Source organism: Pelodiscus sinensis, chromosome 11, assembly GCF_049634645.1.
Source record: "Pelodiscus sinensis isolate JC-2024 chromosome 11, ASM4963464v1, whole genome shotgun sequence".
Classification (NCBI taxonomy): domain Eukaryota; kingdom Metazoa; phylum Chordata; order Testudines; family Trionychidae; genus Pelodiscus; species Pelodiscus sinensis.
Window position 1 is genome coordinate 25,529,979 of NC_134721.1, and position 22,849 is coordinate 25,552,827.

The 22,849-nt window shown below is 46.3% G+C and overlaps 1 protein-coding gene across 1 annotated transcript in view; it reads left to right on the forward strand.

Moving 5' to 3' along the window:
* The window catches only part of RAB7A (RAB7A, member RAS oncogene family), a 28,408-nt gene extending 16,580 nt beyond the window's left edge, over window positions 1–11,828 (forward strand). Inside the window, exons 2-6 of the mRNA XM_006130878.3 lie at window positions 2,844–2,904; window positions 4,731–4,857; window positions 8,650–8,868; window positions 9,987–10,115; window positions 10,890–11,828. Of these exons, the coding sequence (XP_006130940.1) occupies window positions 2,852–2,904; window positions 4,731–4,857; window positions 8,650–8,868; window positions 9,987–10,115; window positions 10,890–10,985 (624 nt within the window). The 5' untranslated portion in view covers window positions 2,844–2,851 and the 3' untranslated portion in view covers window positions 10,986–11,828. The remainder of the gene's footprint in view (window positions 1–2,843; window positions 2,905–4,730; window positions 4,858–8,649; window positions 8,869–9,986; window positions 10,116–10,889) is intronic.
* Window positions 11,829–22,849: the final 11,021 nt, after the last annotated feature.

Genomic DNA, 22,849 nt, shown 5'->3' on the forward strand with positions numbered 1-22,849 from the left:
TGGGTGGCAGGCTGCTGGGGCCAGGGACAGCATGCTGCTGGGTGCTGGGGACAGTGCTGGTGGGGGCAGAGGACAGGGTACTCATGGGGGGGGAGGAAGGAGGGAGGGTCTAGACAGGGGCAGCTGGGACCAGTACTGGCCAATCTTGCAGCACCTCTGGGTTCCAGGAAGTGGGCTATAGAATAGTAAAGAAACCAATAAGAATTTATGAGGTTAATTGACTATTCAATTAACCAATATTTAACATCCCTACTCTAGAACAAACATGAATTGTGGTCTAAGCAAGGGGGGGAGAGACTAAGGAGAAGCAGGCACAGTTGGGAGTGGATGTCAAGCTCAAGCTGTACAATCTCCTGTTTGTATACCAAAGCAGCTCCTCCAGTCACTGTAGAAATTACAAAGCAGATCTGTAACCCAATAAATAACAGCTCTACCTGCTCTGAACAATAAATGAAGCACAGGAATTTTGATCAGTGCAATTGTCACTACTCTTCCTTTCCTGCTCCCCTGAGCTGCTTTAGTGGTGTCAGTAATGCACTGATCAACACCAAACTTGGCCCAAAAGGCTTCAGTGCACAGGTCACTGACCACATGTGAACTTGGATGGGTTCCCTATGGCTTAGCAATAGGCTGTTAAAAGCTGTCTATTCATGTTTACAAATAAATGGCCCAGCTGCTCAGGCACATGCAGCAATGAGTGCAGTCTTTAAAGAATGGACACTGGCTTAATGCCCAGGTCAGAATATAGCAGGACTATATCCCTTCACAGTGTGCTCAGTGATAAGTTTTCTGCATGTAAACAAATTAAGATGTGCCGCCTCTGACAGATCCCTCTTGCAAAGCTGCAAAATTTGGTTGTTGCTGATCTGTAATACTCAGTCCTGAAAATCCACAGATTCTATGCTTTATATCCACATTCCTGGATGTAGATGCAGATATAAAGCTTGTCTATGCAGAGCTGTATTCAGCGCACACTTCAGGCTGCTGTAGATAGTGTTTAAATGGGAACACTGTAGAATTTGCTACTAAAATAGTATCCCTGTTTAGGCTATGCTGGAAGGCTCAGTCCCTTAAAGTGCCCAAATAACTGTAGTTAGACATTTAACAGTTTTTTTTGCAAAGCAGTCAGCCACTTTTTCTAGTCTGCTGCACCTATTGATTTCCATTGCTTAGTGCCCTGGCATGTACCATAGTGATTTCTATTCCAGTCGAAAACATGTGACACACCCTTCCAGGAAATGGTATTGGTAAAGCTCTCTATCCTGGTTCTCTTTCTGTTCGATGTCATCCTCTCCCTTACTCTAGACCATGTAACACTTCTCTAAATCCTGCTTACTGTTTGCTTTCACAATGAGACATGGCAGAGACAAGTAGCCCAATGACACCAGTTAGAGGAGGGCTTCATTAGCTAAGCTCTGCACTATCCCTTCCTGTCTGCTCGCTCACAGCCATTGCTAGATATGGATGCTCTAACTTCCAGTTTATGGGAATGCTGCAACTTTACTGTGGCTCCAAAAGGCAACTATTGCAGAACTTGCTCTGGGGTATGATCTGTCACTGCCTAGATGGACAAAGTAAACAAGCTTAGCTAAATGCCTCTGAAGTCAGGGGAGTCATTTTGTGCTAGTGTCTAGAACAGCCTTATAAAATGTAGCAAGCTGTTGCTCAGTCTACAATCTGCTTGCCCCTGTATGTCAAACTTGGTATACAGGGCAAGCAAAGTATTAAACCAATGCATAACTTGGTCAGCCAAGTACTAATTGTACTCTAAAACTTCAATGCAGAAGTCTGATTGCATTAAAACTTTCAAGCACACAGGATGGATTCCCTCTAATGCAGGGATGGGCAATTTTCACGAATTTTCAGGGGGGAGGAAGGGCATTTCATGAGTCTCAGTACATGGTCACAGAATGGCTCCAGGCCCCTCCCCAGAAAGGGCAAGGCTGGAGAATTAGTGTGAATGTGCCACAGACTGTTCTCACAAACATGGGAGGTTGCCTGTGTGTGCTGGCTACTAGATTTGAGAAGCCACACACGGTCTCTAAGATGGGGAAAGCTATCCTGAACTGCAGAGATGGGGTATATTGGGGGGGGGGGGGGAAGAGTGTGAATACTGAAATCTTAAACAGGGGGGGGGCACTGTCTCAAGACAGGCTGTTCCCTCTGAGTTACAATCTGAAGCATGGTTGGTAAGTAGCAGCTCCATTGCCTCCCTGCTCTTGAACCCTTGATCTGGAGAGATGGTGTACAGAGGTTGGACATTCTGACTTCAGCATGCAGTCCTTCTCTCCCCACTCTGCACAGCTAGCAGGAGTGTTCTGGAAGTAGCTGGGCTGCAGGACTGAGCAAGGCAGGGGAAAGGGGAGGAGGAAGCAGCTGAACACAGGCTGCTGTCTCTATTCATGCTCTGTTAATCAGCTGGGTGGGCCTGAGACATGCTTGGCAGGCCAGATTTTTTGTGTTTAAACCCACCCTGCTCTAATACTTAAACTAAGGATGTTAAGTATCAAGTAACTCACTAATCGAATAGTCAATGCATTTTTGCATCCCCTGTTCAATAGGGCAGCATTTCAAAGGGGCAGTTCCCCATGAAGCCCAGGATCAGCTGGGGATTGACTCTGTGTAGTGCTGCCCCTTTGAAGTCTTCCCCTCCACATGCACACCCCCCCTGATAGAGGTGGCAGGGGAGGGGAAAGGAGAGAAGTGACTAGTGGACTAGGCCTTAACACTTCTAATTTAAACAGCTGCAGGACTTCTGAGCTGTTAACCTGGAATGGTAACTGACTTCATTATAGGTGTATGCAATCACTTCATCAATGTGAGAAACTAATCTTTCTTTTCAGTTTGAAAGATGACTTCTAGGAAGAAAGTGTTGCTGAAAGTCATCATCCTTGGAGACTCTGGGTAAGTGGAGGAGCCTTTTATTAACTTCATGTAAACAATTTGTGTCCAATTGAAGTCCTATAATGTGGCTCGCAAATGCTTATGTGAGACTCTCAGTGGTAGTGTCCATCTTACTCCAATACTTCTGATGTTTAGGTTGTAGAAAGCAGCTGACTACTATGCTGCCTTTGACTTTACAAACACTTGACTGCCCCTTGTTCTGAGGTCCCTGTTTGTTTCCCTCCTCCCCCCCCCCCCCCCCCCCCCCCCCCCCCCAGAGGCTCAAGTCTCATGCCGCACTGAAGCTTGACGAGAGATGAGGAGTTCTCTCGATTATGGCACGGCAGACAAGAGGTGCCCCCCCCCCTGCAATTCAGTATCTACCAATACTTCCAGTCCTTACTGCAGAAGCTTTGGCAATATTGTAACTAAACTTGGTAAACTCCAGGGCAAAAATGCAGATCTTCTAAATCTGCATTCTGAAGTCTGATTCCCAGGAAGTCACCTAAAGCATTTATCTTTTAAAAATAACTATTAAATATTCCATGCTAGGTACTCAGTTTGGCTTAAGAGTTGTGATTTGGTAGCTACATTCAAGTGATATCTTGAGCAAGGCTGTGAAACTTTTTAGATTGCTGTTAATGAAGCAAACACTTGCTTTTTGTTCCTGGATATACTGCACAAACAGTAACTTGATCCCAACTCATCAGAGAAACAAATTAGTTATACTACAGCATCCAACAAGCTGCTGATCAGAGGGCAGCCTTGAGGCCGTGCATATGACATCTAAACTGGTATCTCTTGGAGAATCTCCACTTCCTTATACGAAGTATAAGGTCTTATGTCTCCACTGGACATGAAAGAGTTGTCTGGCTACTCTAGAAATACCACTGAAACTGCCTCATTCATAGATGTTGGATTCCATTAGCTATCTTCACTAGTTGAGGCACAAGTCCCTTCATAGCCTGCAAAAACTTTAGGTGTTAGAGCAGTACAGCTAACTTCTGTGGCAAGCCAGCCCCTTGTCTGAAGATCTAAATTGTGTTTGGAGTCCCTTGGGTGCCATCTCAGCACCCAGTGTGCTTCCCTCTGAGGACTAGAATCTTCAAACTGGTACAAGCTCCTGGGAGGAGAGGGGGGCCAAAACATGCAACAAGCCTTATTTGGGGAGTGGCTTGGGACTGCCTGGGCCAACGCTGCTGATAGAGAACCCTCCCAGTCCTCTGGGATGAGGGAAAGCTGCCTTGCCCTAGCTGCAGTCTGCTAGACTTCCTGTAGCTCTCTCTGCTGCTGGTCTGGCCTGGACACCTGACTGGCCACAACCCTGTATTTCCCTCCTAAGATGCCCTTGTGCAGAGATGGGGGGAGGGTAAGGTGTTCCAGCAAGGAGCCCTGGTCTAAATCAAGAAGTTCTCTGGGGATGGGAGCCAATGAAGCCCTGCTGCTTTTCTAAGCACTAGCTGCTACTCACCCTAATGCATTTTTGTCCCTATTAGTCTTCCTCACTGGGGAGGAAATATGCAAACTTCTCAAAGCAACACTTCCAAAAGTATTACCCTCCTTTCCTACTCAGAATCCAAGGGTCTAGCTGAGCTTACATAGCTCCCAGACTATCTTGCAACCTGAGTACCCCTCTGGTCCAGGAGCTTCATAGTCACTTCTCCCATCCTGAATAATACAAGTGTCTTCTAAAATAACCAAATGCCTGATCAGTGAGCTGGACAACACTTTAGAGTGAAGGCCTTGGTGCCTTAATCATATTGGAGGGGAAACACTTGGACTGAATCTGCCAGGGTCTCAATGCTGTCTGCAGACAGTACTGCTTGATTACCCTTTTTTCCTTACAGGGTGGGGAAGACATCACTCATGAACCAGTATGTGAACAAGAAATTCAGTAACCAGTATAAAGCTACAATAGGAGCAGACTTCCTGACAAAGGAGGTGATGGTGGATGACAGACTAGTCACAATGCAGGTAAGGGTAGCAACTGAGCTGCCTTTTAAAATATTTTTCTGCCTTGAGAGGCTTTCACTCAGATCAAGTGCTTAGGACTGCAGAAGTACACACACTCATGCTAAATGTAAGCAGCTAAGGTAACCCCTCTGTGCTCCTCTTCATAGCAATGCGATGTCCTGTATGTGGGCTCAGGACTGAATTAACTGCAGGTGACCCATAGCCATAATAATCATACAAATCTCTACTGGCTCCTTAGCTAAATGAGGCATTTGCCACCTCTTGGCCATCCACTTTTAACCACCAGAGTCTCATTTAGGGTGAAGTGTGTTTTTTTTTTTTTTTATTTAAAAAAAAAAGGCAAAAGTAGAGCCTCAAGCTGTGGCCATGGCTCTGGAGAGTTCTGAAGGCAGACGGTAGCCCAGGGGTGGCCAACCAGTTAGACACACAGAGCTAAAGTGCACTACTATCCATAAAAGCCCCCCCAGCCAGGCACCCCCAGGTCCCTCCCATTCTAACCCAATGCCTGGATCTCACTCGAGTTGCAACTGGCACAGCCGCACATTTCTTCCTCGGAGCTGAGGCATGCGCACAAAGCAGGTATGCGGCTCTGAATGACCCATAACCCTGAGCCGCATTTCTGTGATCAGAGCCACATGTGGCTCAAGCCACAGGTTGGCCACCCCTGCTGTAGCCAGTCAAAATAGGACTTATTTATTCTTCTTCCTCCCCCCCCCCCCCCCCCCCCCCAACGCACTCTGCCTAGCTTAAGGAAGACAATATCCTTGGTGATCTAAGAACTCTAGTGCAGGCTACTATTACCACTTTATTCAAATGAGGAGTGTCCTACTGAATGAATCCTCCTTTTGTGGGAGGAGGAGGAAGAAGGCAGAGTGCGTGATGGAGCCAGGCATGGAGGAATTGCTGCTTTGTTTAGACTGCAGAGTAGTCATGTACCAAAGTCTAACCATCAGCTAGTAAGGCCCTAAAGTAAGTTAGGGAGACTTGTTCAACAGTTCCAGACAAAATGGTTTTCCATCCTGTCGGCCTAATATTAGTGCTTAGTTGCTAAGCTAGAACACTGCCATGATCAGTGGTTGGTCATGGCATGTTTTGTTTAGGAATTGTTCGTTCGTTTCTTTCTTAACCTAGAACCAATGGTGCACAAGCTCTTCCATTCACTCTCCTGTGTACCATTAACAGAATCGCTCTGCACCTCCTCCAGTACCTCAGTTGGCTTGGAGGGTCCCACAGGATTGGGGACAGTCAGATTGGAAGTAGTCTTTCCCTCCCCTGGTCAAGGCTGATTCCCCACTATGGCACGATGAATGCAGAAGTGGGGGCTTGCAAAAGTACCTCAAACCTTCTCTCCAGGCTCTGGTGTAAAGCTTCCCCCAAAATCCTAAACCTAGATTTTTGGAGATAAAAATCCACTGCCACCAAGTGGTTTTAAACCCACAAACAGGGATGGACACTTGAAACCAACCACAGGGCACCCCAAGCTCTTTTCACCAAAGAGCTTAAATATAAATTGCAGTCTGGGGCTGCTATCCCCTAGTAAGAGGCATGCAGATCCCACAAATTTTTTTATTAACCTTGTATTGGTTCAGTTCCATGTCCTGGAAAAAAATCTCTCCACCATACTCCTGTTACAGGCATAATGACTAGATGGAAAAGTCACCAATTAATATACTCATGGGCATGGCTCGCCAAGCGGCAGCGAGCCCCGCTTGCCAGCCACGCAGTTTCGTGCCATTCTGCACCAGCACAGATCATTCTGTGCCAGCTCTTCCGGGTCATAATCTACTCTCCCCGGGCAAGTAGATTACATTACTTGTCAAGCCCTGCTCATGGGGGGGGACTTCCATGGGCTAAACTTAGTTACAAAGGAGTGGAAAACCCACTTCTAAAGGCACAGACCTCAGATTCCCATTCCCAAACCATAAAACAAAACCTAATGGATTTATCTAGACTTTGCCCTACTTACAGATGGTGAGTTTTCTTGGAGAGGGACATGTCTGTTCCCTGCAGTATTTGGAGAGTCAACAGCCCCCAGAGACAAGGGGGGGATGACCTCAAATTCCTTTGTCTGTTTGAAATCCTGATCTGCATTTCTTTTGGCTGAGCAGATAGTTAACCCCTTAGTCCCCAGGCTGCTGCCCAACCCTCAGGGTTATGACACCCCTGCTTCCCTATGGATCTGTCTTCATCTAGAGGCAGAGCAGGGGCTGAGGAAGGAGCCTGGCTGTAGGCAAAGCAGACTCTTCCCATTCCCTGAAGAACCTGGCCTTGGCTCTGCTCTGCCTCCTGTACCCCCCCCGTGGGTCCTGCCCCACATTTGTGGGGACCACTGACTTGTGCCCCCTCCCCAGGGAACTTCAGGAGTCAGTATGGTTCAAAAAAATCCACAGGGAAGTGGGTGAATAGAATACAGTTGGCTTAACTCTTACTGTCTGTCAGTATTCCTGATCACTGGGTACAGGAACAGAACTCCTAGGTCACTAGTGAAATCTCTGGTCCTGGCAACTAACCTGGATCATCAGTAGGATGAGGCAGTAACCCTTCCATCCTTGAGGCTACAAAATAAGCTGCTGAGGGAAACCCTTTCCAAGCATAGTCAACTAGGGCTTGGCTTGCCCTCTGAAGTATTAAGACCTATATCCCTCCATTTTCTTTTCTGATGCTCTTGTTATCCAGTCTGCTCAAATTCTAAAGAGCTCTAGTAGGGAAGTATCCATTGAAACTCTTATGTTCCACTGAGACACTCCAGGGTGTAGCCCTCTGGTATGAATGCTTGGCTGTGGCCAGCCTGTCCACCTAAACATCAAATGGGTTAAAGCACAGAACTGCCATCATGCTTGACGTCTCTTCTCCCTCCCCACGGGCACGGCCCCTCCTTTGCTGTTTATGGAGTAGAGCAAAACCTACAAAAGAGATTGAGACAAGACAGGGAGCAGACTTCCCAGAATTCATCTTAACAGAGCCTGCTACAAAACTGCAAGCTGGAAATTCAGCTCAGCTCAGAATACTCTCCTGTTTCCAGAAGAGCTAGAAGTTCTGATACTCAGATTTCTAGTCAGGCTCAATCTATTTCTAGTAAGGGGAAGGAATTGCATGGTGGAATATTGGTGCACAGAATTCCTGAGCAATTAGACTGTAGGGCAACAGCTCACTTCTAGAGTTCTCTGTTTGCTTTTGCTGATAGTCTATCTGATGCTTGCTCTACATGGTGACTCTTACAAAAGAGATACACGACCATTTTTAAAGAGCTGCTAGTCTCCATCTACTACCAAGTCTTCCTGAAAAGCTCTAGGGGACACTTTATGAATGACTCAATAATGGTCAGATCTAGCCTTAGTGTGGCTGCCAACTCCTGTACCTTAGAACAGTGTGGTGTAGAATGCTTTTGAAAACCAGCATATGTATAATCTCTATTAGATCCCAAAAATCACTCAACATTTTTCTTAATATGTTGTAAATTGAGACAGGATTCTGAAATTTGGTACAACTCAAACTGTAGTCTCTCCTCCTACAAGGAACCAGAGGCCTTTAGAAAAGTCCCTCTTGGCACAGAAGCTTATAGTAAGTTCTTAGTGTCTGAGGGGCGGGGAGGAGAGAGATGGGAGGGAGTATCCCTGATAACCAGTTCATGGCAGTGTTGAGAGAAACTGAGGACTGCATAATTCCAAGGAGCTTTGAATGATTAAATGTTCTGGGTACTACCATTTTTGAACAGTGACATATAATGTCTCAAAACCTGTCTGGGCTAGGCAACAACTTCTGAGCTAACCTGTCTCTCTGCTTTCTCTGCAGATATGGGATACAGCAGGACAGGAACGGTTTCAATCTCTTGGTGTGGCCTTCTACAGAGGAGCAGATTGCTGTGTGCTGGTTTTTGATGTGACTGCTCCAAATACATTTAAAACCCTAGACAGCTGGAGGGATGAGTTTCTTATTCAGGCCAGTCCAAGAGATCCTGAGAATTTCCCTTTTGTTGTGCTGGGAAACAAGATTGACCTAGAAAACAGACAAGTAAGTTGCACTGACCTCTCTAGAAAACTACTGAATCAAAGCTTATCAGGGAATTTTAAGAGGCTGCTCAATCCTGCCTAAAGAATCAGGGCAGTCTAAAAAAAGTTGCAGCTAACACCTTTAACCTGGGTCCTTGTGACAGGGAGCTACCCAACTGGCCTCTACAGAGGTGGACATTATGCCCCTTCTGAGGAAATGTGGGGTAGGGATATGAAGGACTAGTTGATTAGTCACTTCTCCTCCCCCTACCTCTATCAGAGGCAGCAAGGTGGGAGAATAGGGGGTACTTCAAAGCAGCGGCACAGAGCCTGGGATCAGTGGGGGAGTCCTGAGCTTTAGTGCTTTTGCCTTTGGAGTATAGCAAAAGCCCTATTATCTAATTGTTGATGCATTTTTTTTGTATCAACTATTTGATTAGTCAGTTACCTGATACTTAACATCCTTAATGTGAGGTAGTGATTCAGGACATGCAGCACAGGTGCTAGTCAGTCTCTTGGCTGCTGTAAACCATCTAAGACTGCCTTGCTCCATGCAGTTCCTGGTCACCTCTAGCTTGGAGGAAACTTTGCTGCTCTGTCTTGTAATCTGGGTGGGGGAGACTGGTGTCCATTGTGACAGTGTTTGCAGCCTACTTCAAGGGGAGGATTGCTCTCCTTTCAGGATTGAAAGGGTGTGAGCATCCCCTTCTATTTACCCTCAAACAAAGGGTTAATCTCTGTACTAAAACATCTGCATCAAACAGGTTTCCTAGAGTAGTTCTCATGCATGTTGCCCATGTAGTGAGAACATACACCTGATACTCTACTTCTGGAGGGGGGAAGACCGGGTTCATAGTTCTTGGTGAACTGATACTGAAGTACTGGGCAGTGGAGTTAAACTGCATTCTAGGCAGAGACTCTGATGCTTGCTACAGCTGTAACAAGTTTACTGTAGTTTGGGTTAAAGCCTACCATATAGGCCTTCAACCCAAGGCAGCAGCTTTGGCTGATCAAACTGAATGCTAGCTTTTTGTCTCAAGAGTGTTCTTACTCTTAAAACTTAAACCTACTTATCAACCAACACAGCACAGAGGGCCCTCTTCACAGAAAGGTGGTGATTCTTTTCTGTTCCCTGTACAGGTTACCACAAAACGAGCACAGGCTTGGTGCTACAGCAAAAACAACATCCCTTACTTCGAAACCAGTGCCAAGGAGGCCATTAACGTGGAACAAGCTTTCCAGACAATTGCACGAAATGCACTTAAACAGGTATGATGTGGTGACATGTCTAGTGCCTGTCCAGTCACAATTCTGCATGCAGAAGCCAAGCACTTCATGGGGCATTTAATTTATGCCATTTTCAAGATGTGCTGAATTTGACTTCAGTGCATCTGTATCTGCCCCTTCCAAAGATGGTGGCTAATGCTGACTCGGCACACTCAGGCTACGTCTAGACTGCAGGTTTATTTTGCAAGAAGCTTTTATCAGATCTTCCGCCAAAACTTCTTGCACAAGAGCGTGTCCAAGCTGCAAAAGCGCATCAAAGTGATGCGCTTTCGCAAAAGAGCGTCCAGACTGCATGGACGTGCTCTTGAAAGTAAGCTGTGATTGCTAGGCACAGAATGACCACTAGGGCACCTGTGCTTTTTCTTTCCACACACAACCTCTTCCCTGTCCATACCTTTTTGCAGAAGAGCTCTTTTGCAAAAAGGCATTCTTTCTCTGAAAATGAGGAAGACCTATGCCAAACACCCATGTAGTGTTTTTTGGGGGGGTGGTGCAAAAAAGCACTTGAGGAGGTATGGATGCTCAAGTTTTTTTTCAGAAACAACTTTCTGAAAACTATATATTGTAGACAGCCTGAGTGTAGAAGACATCAGAGATGATGTTCCCTCTTCAGGCAACTTCTCCCAAGAACAGTTGTCTTTCCAGAAACTCCCCCTGCAACTACCATATGTAATGCTCCACACTAAGCCCTTGCCTTCAGTCAGATGCATCTGAACATGGAGTAAAATCTATAACTAGTGACTTCTCTCCTTTTAGGAAACGGAGGTGGAGCTTTACAATGAATTCCCTGAACCCATCAAATTAGACAAGAATGACCGAGCAAAGGCCACTGCGGAGACCTGCAGCTGCTGAGATGGAGATGGAGGGGTTGAGCACAGTCCTTCACAAACCGATCACACTTAAGCCTTCAAACACACAGCCCCTCTTCTGTTTAAAAAAAACACAAAATAAACTCCCATCTCCAGCTGCCAAAATCCTCCCCGTCTACCATGAGCGACTGTAAGACCATTCCTCTACACAGAACTCATCCATGTCCCTACATCCTTTCTCATCACACCACTTCATGGTAACAGGCCTTTCTATTAGTTAAAATGGAAATTCTTATGTATGTTTGGAACTTAAGCTAATTTCAGGTGTCCAATGGAAAAACAGTTTACAGGTAATCTGTGTACAATTGATATACACTTTTAACTGTCTTGTGTTTCCCTTGTGAAGGCTGCAACTGGAAAGGCTGATTACCTGTAGTTCATTGCAAGCTCAGCACTCAGTCCAATTAGGTTGAGTTTTGTATGTATCTGTTAATGCTTGTTACTTTTAACTAATCAAATCTTTTTACAGTATCCATGTATTATGTAATGCTTCTTTAGGGAAAAATCTTATAGTACATGTTAATATATGCAACCAATTAAAATGTATAAATTAGTGTAAAATTCTTGAATTACATGTTTAAGTACTGAAACACAGATTCACTAAAAGTGAGGAGGACACTGAAATGCAGTGTGCTAGCAATGAAGGCCAGATATAGGCAGTATTCTGTACAGTAGAAGGAAGAAATTATGTAAGCCTTTTTATTGACTTTGAGCCAAAAATTCATCTCCTGGAAAATCTGTCTGGCTTCCTTTGTATCTAAATTTTCAGAGGATGATATGCATACTGGATTATTGGATTCAAAATTAAATACAGCTGTCAAACTCATCTTGTTTGTTCACCTTCCCTACCCACTTAACTTCTTAATGTCCTGCAAAGAATGCAAGAGGATTGTGTGAGGTGTTCCAGTGACTCCCACCTTTTGTAGAAGGAGCTCCTTTCCCTTTTTTCTGGGTTGTGGCTGTCATTCCTTGACAAGTGACTTGGACTAGAAATCTTTCCTCCTCCTTCTTCTCCCCCCCCCCCCCCCCCACCGACCACTAATCTGGAATTTTTGGTATGGAAAATGTGGTATTCCCCTTCCCTGTCGTCCTCTTTTCCTTAGTCCTTGCTCTTGCAGTTGTAGCTTGCTTAAATGGAACACTTCTACCTGTTTTCCAGAGGTCTACATTCTAGTACGTAGGCTGAGTGGTTCTGTAAAGAGACAAACATGATGCCAATAAACTTAATGAACAAAACCACTTGTTTTTCTTTCTCCCTGTTTCTGATTATCTTCTGCTGCTAAACTGTCCTCTACCCTCTAATGGTAACTCTTAGAACTAAAATGAGCCCCTTCTCAATGAAGGGCCTTGTCTGTCACTCTTATACTATAGTCTCTTTAGAAGACAGCAATAGTCTTGTGTAGCATTACACTCATATAGTGGAAATGAGCAGGTCCTCTTTAACTGCTTGATAACTAGAAGCCTATTCTAGGCTTCAGGAACTGTCCTTCTAAAGACTCTAGCAGAAAGAGCAGGTTATGTCAGTGATAATGACCCTAAGTCTCCATGTGCTGTGTGATTGTGAGTTGTGGGCAAGCTAGTGCCTGTACACCCACCTCATGCACTGGTGCTCTGGACTTCCTTCTCCCAGAGCTTGAACAGCTGACTGGTGGTCAAGTTGAGAGAGGGAGGAGTGGGGAATGGAGCATACATTTGCAGATACACTCTTGCACTTCAGTGCTATGAATGGGGTGCACAGGCTGTAGGTGAAACCCTAGTGGACCACATGCAGGTTGCCCAGCACAGGGTTATGGGGGAAGCTAGAGCTTTAATTGCAGTCAGCTTCACTTTACCCTGGTGTCTGAGTCTCTTGAGAACCCTAGGCAGTTCCTGTAGGATCCCTGTTTGCATTAACATAATGTGGTGGTGGCTGCTATGCAATTGCTAGTGCTCTGCAGAACCTGTGTCTAACCTATATACCCAGGCATTCACCCATCTGTCTTCAAGTAGTATTGCACCAGCCCTTCAGTGCTGTGGAATCTCCTTCATTCTCCCCTCACTTGCCATCTTTGCTAAACGCAGTCCATGTAATCGGCTACTACTGTGGTTAGGACCCCTGGCAAAAAGGCAGTCTCTCTGCTTCAGAGCAGTGTGTGGACATGCCAAGCTCCATTTGTGTTGGGGGAGGGAGGCCAATCCCAAGGCACAATCTTGGTCTAGCAAACAGAGCAGGCCCTGTGGCCATCTGCAGTTTAAGGCGCAACTCCCAGCTTGAGCTCTCCTAGTGTAGAAAGCCTCTTGCCCCTAGGACAAATTCACCTCTTCCAGTGAGAGCATGACCCTTCCACAACCCTTTCCCTCAGGTGTAATGTTTCATTAGAAAACCAAGATTCTTCTTCAGAACTCTAACCATCTTCTTTATGTAATGGTTCCACAGTGCAACTGGTCACAGTTCCTTGGAATCCATTAAAGTAATACTTACATTCCAAATGGCTATGCTGGTGCCCCTCCTCCCCTGCTGCCTCTTCCTTGTAGTGTGTGCTGCCACTGCAGCACAGGGTCTCCTTACTTAGTAGCGTATGCTGTTCTGGCTACTTACAAAGGCCATATACCTTTAGTGCACATGGGAAAGAACATAACACAAAATGCAAGCTGGCTTGTAGAGAGGTCATGTGGCTATAGACCAAAGTGGCTTTGGGTTCAGGATACAACTTCTTGCTCAGAGTCAAAAGGCATAAGAATGAAGTTTGAATGTCTTGACTCAGCATCTTTTATGGCCTGGCTAATAATGATATTCCAGAGGCGCACAACAAACATGTGAAGGGCTTTAGTCTGGTCTGATTTGCTTTCAAAAATATATGCCTCTCCTGGGGGCGGGGAGAAAAATCTGCAGTGGCTACTTAAAGTCAAAGTAGCTATTGAGTAATCCTTGTTCTTATCTGCCATACAGCCCTTTTTAAAATCTCCCCTGCTCAGGCATATTCCAGGGCTAGGCCCGGCCTTCTTGCATCTCTACAAATCCCACTTCAAAACATGTCTCCATGTTTTAATTTCTTTCCTTTCAGCACTACCTTTGCTTTCAACTTGCACTCAAATCTTTACACTGTTTTACATCATCTAAACTCTCATTGGGTACTAGGGAAATCAATCTGCACTGGAGCTAACTTTTCTGCTAAAAGCAGGACATCTACTGTGTAAAGAGTCCTTTTGCCCACTGAGTGGGGGTGTAACAATGCACTAACTAGGTGTCTCAGCCTAGTAAATGTGGTGTTGAATACTCATGGCGCCTGCAACAGTTAGACTTAACTAGTCCATTGCCATGCAATGGTTGCTCAGCAAAGGAAAGATCACTAGGTGCTGTTCATGTCCACCAGCAGAACTGCTGTTCAGCTTTGGCTTCTAACCCTTGGCTGGGCCTGAAGAAAGGGGCTTCTTTGAATCAGCAAAGCAGCTAAGGGACACAAGTGGTAGGGCTTGCTCAGGAGGAGCAACATGTCCTTTCAGTCATCTAATAGGTAACATAGGTTAAAAGTACCTTGATTATGTTTTTCAAATAACTCAGGAGGCCCCTTTACATGGGTCTTTTGTTATCTCAAATTAAATTCTCATGTAAATGCCAAGGGAATTTCAATCTCCTTGTGCCTCACTGTATCCTGTGGTTGGTCATAGAATTTTTTTTGTTAAAGTACAGATTGGAATTTAGTTTTTCAGTATTTGTACTGTAACATCACCTGTCAGCCTGTAAAGGGTTTCATGGTGCTAGCTGCTGTATAAGTATAGGAAGACTTAATCCCTGCCCCAAGCAGCATGAGCAAGCTCCTTCAGTCCCTCGTGCACTTGAGTAGTATTAGATGTTTTTTTCTTAAAGAAACAAGCCTCTTCTGCAGTTCATCTCGGATAGTGAAAAGGGGCAGCAATTGGGACAGGTAAAACTCTACCATCTTCCTCTGTTCTGTATCTGACATCTCATACCTTAGTAAAGTAAAACCAGATCTGCATACACGGACACTGATTTTTTTTCCGTGAGTAGTTTGAGGCTTGATTTGGTGTCCTATTGTTTAGCTGGAGATGCATTCTTAAATTTGGATAGTGGGCAGAGTGGATCAGTGGCCAGATCTCCCAGAGCTGCTTCATTTGTGAGCAGCCTGCACAACAATGACATTCATTGGGTGAAGATACTAATAGAGGTGTTTTTTTTTTTCTCCAGATCTCTACAGTTGCCCAATTAGGCTGTAATTTGTCATAGGCTTTGGTTACATACTAAGGTGATTCATATACTGTGAAGAAAGCTCTAATGTCCAACAACTAAACAAGAAAATGCTGAGGGATCATCACTTGTGTATCAGCCTAGAAGGAAGTGATGACTCTAAGCCAGGGGGGAGGTTCTAGTACAGTTGCATGTACTTAGGTTTTCTGAAGAGGATTGGTAAGGAGGAAAAGGAGTCTGATCCCAGTTCTAATGGGGGTGGAGGGAAGATGGACAAAGTTACTAACTCTCCGTTAACCGCTATCCACATATGGTTGTCTGTGCTAGACACCAGTGTTTTGTAAGAACAGCTGTTAGCAGACATCAAGCACAGTTTTTGGTAGTATAGCTATACATGCTTTAAACCCCACTCATGATCACAAAGGTCAGTGAAGCTGTGCCTGGTAATTAAGATTTTTTTTCAGCTGTAGTGTGAATCCTAAAGTGCCAATCTGCTAATGGCCCACAAAATAGGATGTGGAACTGACTAGCAATATAGTTTTAATCCAATTTGGCTGGCTGGTAAAGACAAGATCCGTAAGGATATGTCTACACTGCAACTGGAAGTGAGCACCCCAGCCCATGTAGACAGAAATGCACTCATTTGGCTTGAGCTAGCACACTAAAAATAGCAGTATGGACATGGTCACTCAAGCAGAGACTTGGTTTTAGCCACCTGGTCATAAACCTATGGGGTCAGATGTGCCAGAAAGCTCCCCAAACCACAACATCTATGCTGCTATTTACAGTATTTTAGCTTGAGCTGTGTTAGTGCAAGTGTGTGTACCTGGGCTAGGCGGCTTACTTCCTACTGCAATGTAGACTTAGCCTGAGGGTTTGTGTACACCAGACTGCCCATGAGTATACCACCTGGAGAATGTTTGAGACCAGCCGATGGGTTGAATGGGTTGCATTTGGTCCCTAAGTGAGCATCCTTTGCTTATAAAAGAGCAACTCAGTAAAACTTACTATGTTGGTGTTTGCTGCCAGGGTTCCCATTTCTTGTGGTTTTCATGAAAGTCTTGCAATAGAGTTTTTCTGAAAGCCTGAGTGATTCAGTTAATGTAAGATTTTCTTACATTTAAGTACTACCTGTTTCTAACCCTCATGGCTGTGGGAACAGGTCTGGAAATGCGACTCAAGTGTATCCCAGTGACTGGGTGTGCTGGTGAGAATGTCATGGGTGGTATCATTCCTGTCCTTTATGCACCCTCAACCCACTGTGGTGGGCATTGTGCCAGGGAATGCACCAACATGTTGCCACACTGGTGTTAAGAGGTTGTCAGTCGAGTTGAGCTAACTAATGGAGAAAACAAACACAAAAACAACTTTTTCATTAGGACTTGAGAATGTGGTTTGTGAAATTGAGCTGGTGTCAAAACTGTTCCCCATTCTGGCACTTCGAGTGCAGAAAGTGAGGACCTACAAGAGACATTAAAAATGCCTTGCCTCTAGGCTTCTGCTTAAAACTCCCCAAGGTCACAGATTTCCTGAGCTTGGGTGATACTCTTCCATCATGCAAAAAAGCCCTTTGAGAACTCAGGAAAGGGGCACTTGGGAATTTCTTCCTGTGGCATACATTTAGCTTTCTAACCCTTCCTCGGGAGGGAGCTGGAAAGCTAACTGCAATTTCTTATATCAGAGGGGTAGCCGTGTTAGTCTGAATCTGCAATAGCTGCGAGGAGTCCTGTGGCACCTTATAGACTAACTGAAGTGTAGGAGCATAAGCTTTTGTGGGCAAAGACCCACTTCATCAGATGCATGTCATGCATCTGATGAAGTGGGTCTTTGCCCACGAAAGCTTATGCTCCTACACTTCAGTTAGTCTATAAGGTGCCGCAGGACTCCTCGCCGCTTTTGCAATTTCTTAATAGCTGACCTTCCATCTCAGGCACATGCACACGCAACCTCCTGCCTTCTAGTACACAGGAATCAGATAATCGTCTGTGATGGCACATTGGGGACCCCCCAACATTGCACCCTCATCTGCAGCCAGATATGATTCTCCACCAGGCAGTAGAATAGAAGATTTTATTACTTCTCAGTGATACAGCACAGCATAGGCTTCATATAGACATAGGAGGATGGGCAAACAGCCTTAGTTCCCTTGGGGGTGGGGAGGAAGGGTTCACAGGCCCCTGAACCCTCTATACTGTTCAAGGTCTGCTTTCTTCATCTTCACCATGCTAAAAAAACACCCACTTCTCCCAGCCACAAATCACTCACTCCCCTCCAGGAAGCCACCCCCCCTTCCTTTGTTCAAACTCCTTCCCTTGGCCAGGTGAGAAGTTGCTAGACCATGGTCTACATGCCTGCCCTCAGGGACCACCCCCCGCTGAGCTGTGCACACAGTCTCTGCAGAGCAGCAAAGGCTAGTAGGGGTCACCCACAGCACAACACAGCAACCAGTGACTGCCAAACCAGCGTGGACCCAGGGCCACGAGTGTACAGCATACCCCACTCACTACGTCACATCATCTTAAAAAGGTAATTTTATTAACAAAACAAGAAGATATATTTGGTAAAGCATAGTTGGTTGCTAGATGTTACAGAGTAACTGAAAAAGGCAGATTAAAGTGCAGAGAATTGCTTAGCTGGAATTTAGTGTGGAGGGGTACATAAATCAGCACAGAGGAGTTCAACAAAGAAAATAACCTGTTTGCCTCTAATTAAACATTCCCTGTTCACTTTTATCTATTGTTCCAAGATTCAGTCCTTTTCTTAGGTATGAATATCTCTGGAAAATCCACGTCTTGTTCCTTGTTAACTCATCTCTCCCACCTCTTGCTCTGCTCACATAAAAGACTGAAGCAGACAGAACTCTTTCAGTTCAAATATCATACACTCTGTCCGTTGACTCTCCTTGGCTCCCTGTCAACACTTCCTGGAGATTCTCAGGGATCCACTGTCTCCCTTTACAGGTAAATTTAGTTAACTGAATGGCTGGGATGTCTAGAAAAGGGTAGTACCCCTCCCATCACAGCTGGACAATAGGATCTAACTACACATTTAAATGCTGGCATGTGATGGCCTTTCACTATTATTGTGGTCCCCCATCCTGGCACTCAAGACACAAACAGTCAGTAGATTAGCCAAATGCAGCTAGAGCCTGGCAATTTGGATATTAGAAGTGACTCAGGTCCTGGTTCCACAATTGTTGAGGCACAGGAAGCAGGGCTAACACTGCTTGGTGTGACTTGCCCTGGCCTGGCAGCCAGGCTGAGAAGGCATGGATAATAGCAGCTATGCCCACCCACTTTTTCTAGTTGTTTACCAGTTTCTAGCTGGTAAATAAAAAGGGCTCTAGAGGCGATCCTGGCAATTACAGACGGGTAAGCCTAACTTCAGTACTGGGCAAATTAGTGGAAACAATAGTGAATAAAACTGAGGCATGTAGAAGAACATAATTTGTTGGACAAAAGTCAACATGGTTTCTGTAAAGGGAAATCCTGTCTTACTAATCTATTAGAGTTCTTTGAAGGGGTTAACAAACATGCAGACAAGGGGGATCCAGTAGATATAGTATACTTAGATTTTCAGAAAGCCTTTGACAAGGTCCCTCACCAAAGGCTCTTGTGTAAATTACATGGCCATGGGATAAGAGGGCAGGTCCTTTCTTGGATAGAGAACTGGTTAAAAGACAGGAAACAAAGGGTAGGAATAAATGGTAAATTTTCAGAATGGAGAGGGGTAACTAGTGGTGTCCCCCAAGGGTCAGTCCTGGAACCAATCCTTTTCAACTTATTCATAAATGATCTGGAGAAAGGGGTAAGCCGTGAGGTGGTAACGTTTGCGGATTATACTAAACTGTTTAGGATAGTCAAGGCAGAAGCAGACTGTGAAGGTCTCCAAAAAGATCTCACCAAACTGAGTGATTGGGCAACAAAATGGCGAATGAAATTTAATGTGGATAAGTGTAAAGTAATGCACATCGGGAAAAATAACCCCAACTATAGGTACAGTATGATGGGGGCTAATTTGGCTACAACAAATCAGGAAAGAGATCTTGGAGTTATCGTGGATAGTTCTCTGAAAACTTCCACACAGAGTGCAGCGGCGGTCAAAAAGGCAAATAGAATGTTAGGAATTATTAAGAAAGGGATAGAAAATAAGACACAGAATATCTTACTGCCCCTGTATAAAACTATGGTACGCTCACATCTTGAATACTGTGTACAGATGTGGTCTCCTCACCTCAAAAAAGATATTTTGGCCTTGGAAAGGGTTCAGAAAAGGGCAACTAAAATGATTAGGGGTTTGGAATGGGTCCCATATGAGGAGAGGTTAAAGCGACTGGGACTCTTCAGTTTAGAAAAGAGGAGACTGAGGGGGGATATGAGAGGTCTATAAAATCATGAGTGGTGTGGAGAGGGCTGATAAAGAAAAGTTATTTATTAGTTCCCATAATAGAAGAACTAGAGGACACCAAATGAAATTAATGGGTAGCAGGTTTAAAACTAATAAAAGAAAGTTCTTCTTCACACAGCGTGTAGTCAACCTGTGGAACTCCTTGCCAGAGGAGGCTGTGAAGGCTAGGACTGTAACAGAGTTTAAAGAGAATCTAGATAATTTCATGGAGGTTAGGTCCATAAAAGACTATTAGCCAGGGGATAGAAATGGTGTCCCTGGCCTCTGTTTGTCAGAGGCTGGAGAGGGATGGCAGGAGACAAATCGCTTGATCATTGTCTTTGGTCCACCCTCTCTGGGGCACCTGGTGCTGGCCACTGTTGACAGACAGGATACTGGGCTAGATGGACCTTTGGTCTGGCCCAGTTAGGCCGTTCTTATGTTCTTATATAGCTGATGCAAAAGCAGATAAAGGAAAAGGTGCAGTCCTTGGGAAAGGGCAGACAAGACTCCCTCACTTATCTGCTCTCAGATGCACCATGGAGTCTGTACAGTAGACTGGGAATCAGAACACAGGGATGCTCTTCCTAGTGCAATAAGTCTCTGTGCTTGTGTCCTCTGTGACAGCACTACTGTGTGGCTGAATTCATTCATGGCAGCTTAGTGCTTTGAAGATTATGCTAACCTTTGCTAGGAATCCTCCTTCCCACTCACCCCCATGAGCAAGGTCTGAGTTCATCAGCAGGCTGCGATCCCAGGGATCTCAAGCCAAGCCAAACTGCAGGGCCAGCATCCTGCTGTGTGGACAGGCAATGCGAGTGGAAGGCTCAGGCAATCCACAAGCCTGTCTCGCTGCCTGCCCCATTCAGGTGCGGCTAAAGGGCAGGGCAGAGAAACAGCAACAGCTTGGCTTGTGCAAAGAGGCTTTGGAGACGCTGTGAGGGAAGTCCAAGCACAGCTGCAGGAAGCCCTGATGGGGAGTAGGTAACATGGGCGGGGGGAGCAGGACGGAGCGAAGGGGGCAGGGTTCTGGGAGAAAGGAAAACAGCCCCTGTGCCCCAGAAAGCTCCATGCAGCTGGGCAGGAGAGAACTGCTAGGCGCTGCAGGGGAGGGGTAGGCGCTGCAGGGGAGGGGTAGGCGCTGCAGGGGAGGGGAGCGGAATTTCTGCTGTTGGATCGGGGGCAGGGGTGGGCGAACTCGCTCCTCTGCGGGGATGAGGACAAGGCTCCGGCCAGGGCTGGGGGCGATGCTGCGCTGGAGATAGACACGAGCCCCCATACCGGATCGCAGCCCTGGCATGGGCCCTGTCCGCCCTCTTCCAGGAAAGAATCTCTCCAGCTTCCCGCTGCTCCCTGAGCCAGCTGGTCCCGGCGTGGCGGAGGCGCGCGGTGCTGGGAGGCCTGGGTTACACTACTGCCCTTTACGCACCCTCAGCCCGCTGGGCTCCCAGCCTGGCTGCTGCCGCTCCCCTCACTCCTCTGCACGGAGGCTTCCCAGCTCCCGCGCCGCCCAGCTGCCAGCCTCATGCATATTCACCAGTAAGTGCTCTACCGCCATGGAGACGGTGACGTCACAATGCCCGGGGACCCAGGTGGCCAATGCAAATAACTTGCCAGCCTGCTCTGTGGTTTCAGTGTCAGCGGAGGGGCACAGGAACACCCAGCGGGGGCTGGGCAGAGCCGCAGGGCTATTCCCGAGCTCCGCGCGGTATCTGGGGAACCGGGGCTGAATAGCTTTTCGCGGCTTGTGTTAATCTATAGGGAGCTCGCTTTATATCCGGTCAAGGGGCTTTTCAAGCGGCTTTGGGCGACTCTTGGGAGGTGGAGCCAAGGCCGGGGGGTCTTGAGGCAGCAGCAGAGCGCGGAAATGTAACTGAGCAATCCTGAGTCTCAGGCCCCGCTAGACCATCGGCATCGCATGGTGGCTGCACCACTTTCTCAGAGCTGCTGTTTAATACTGTGGGTGGGTGAATCCCCATAAGTGCCCAGTAAATTCAACCCTCAGCCTACATAGCAACATCTGTGGTGCAGGGGGTTGGAAAGTAGTGCTCCTGGACGCCACCACCTGCGTAACAGTCACAGGAAAGGGTCAGCCACTTGGCGAAGTAGCTGGCTCAAAAAAAGCCCTGTGCTCCAGAACTGTGGACTTTTCTTGCAGGCAGCATCCTATTGCCATGTCTATGGGATTCAGACTCTATGTCTGGGTTCTGTCTGATGGACTCGTGTGTGACTAGCTTTATTAGGCTGCAGCTTTTTGCAGTTCTTCCAGCTAACCCTTCCCAATTAGCTATTCTTGCTCCTTTTCTTTGGCATGACGCCTGTGCTTCAGCTGACTCCATTTTTTAAGCTACTTCCCCCCCAGCCAGCCAAGATGCCCTAGCTGAGATCAGAGCCTTGTTGTGTTAGGCACTGCTCTCACACACTTGATAGATAAAGACAGTCCCTGCCCCAAAGACCTACCAATTTCACTAGACAAGCAGGCTGTGATGGGGATAAACCGAAGCATAGAGAGGTGTTAAGGTTCAGATCCACCAAATGACATAGTTAAATACTGTTAAGTATGGCCATGCCTAACTTTTAGGCACTTAGCAAATCATTGGAACAATAATGGAATCCACAAACCCTAAGTTATAGACACCGGGGTTCTTTAAACAACGTGTGGGAGGAAACAAGCATCTTAAAATGTGAGCCAGACAACCAGCATGCTAAACAAGGCAGCCTGTTAGCCATAAGGAGCTGCTGAAAAGAAGGGTGTGTCCTCAACTCTGTGGGTCTCAGTCTTCTGCCCTTAAATCAAATCGGGGGGGGGGGGGAAGGGGGACAGGGAGTGCCTGATTTTGTTTGTGAATCACAGCTGGGAACTGCTCTTTTGGCATCAGAAGATTTAGGTAGCTTAGTATGTGTTGCAAGAATGAGTGAGCCCTCCCCCACGCACACACTCTGGTTCATAGCTGCTGGCAATAGAGGTGCTGGGGATGCTGCTGCACCTCTGGCTTGAAGTGGTTTCCATAGTTTACAGTTCAGTTCAATAGCTCTCAGCAGGCCGCACTGTACAGTGTTCCAGCCCCTCCCCCCCCCCACTCCACACAAAATGGCAGGGGGAGTAGGCTGGGCTTAGACCTTCTGTCGCTGTGATTAGGCTACTCGCATGCAATGTGGGCCATGCACACACGTTCAAATTCCCCCGCTACCTGATAAAAATGGCTCTCCCCCTCTCTCCAGTGAGTGGGCTGAACTATGGAGGAAATCTCACTCTTCCTCTGGCCCAATTACTA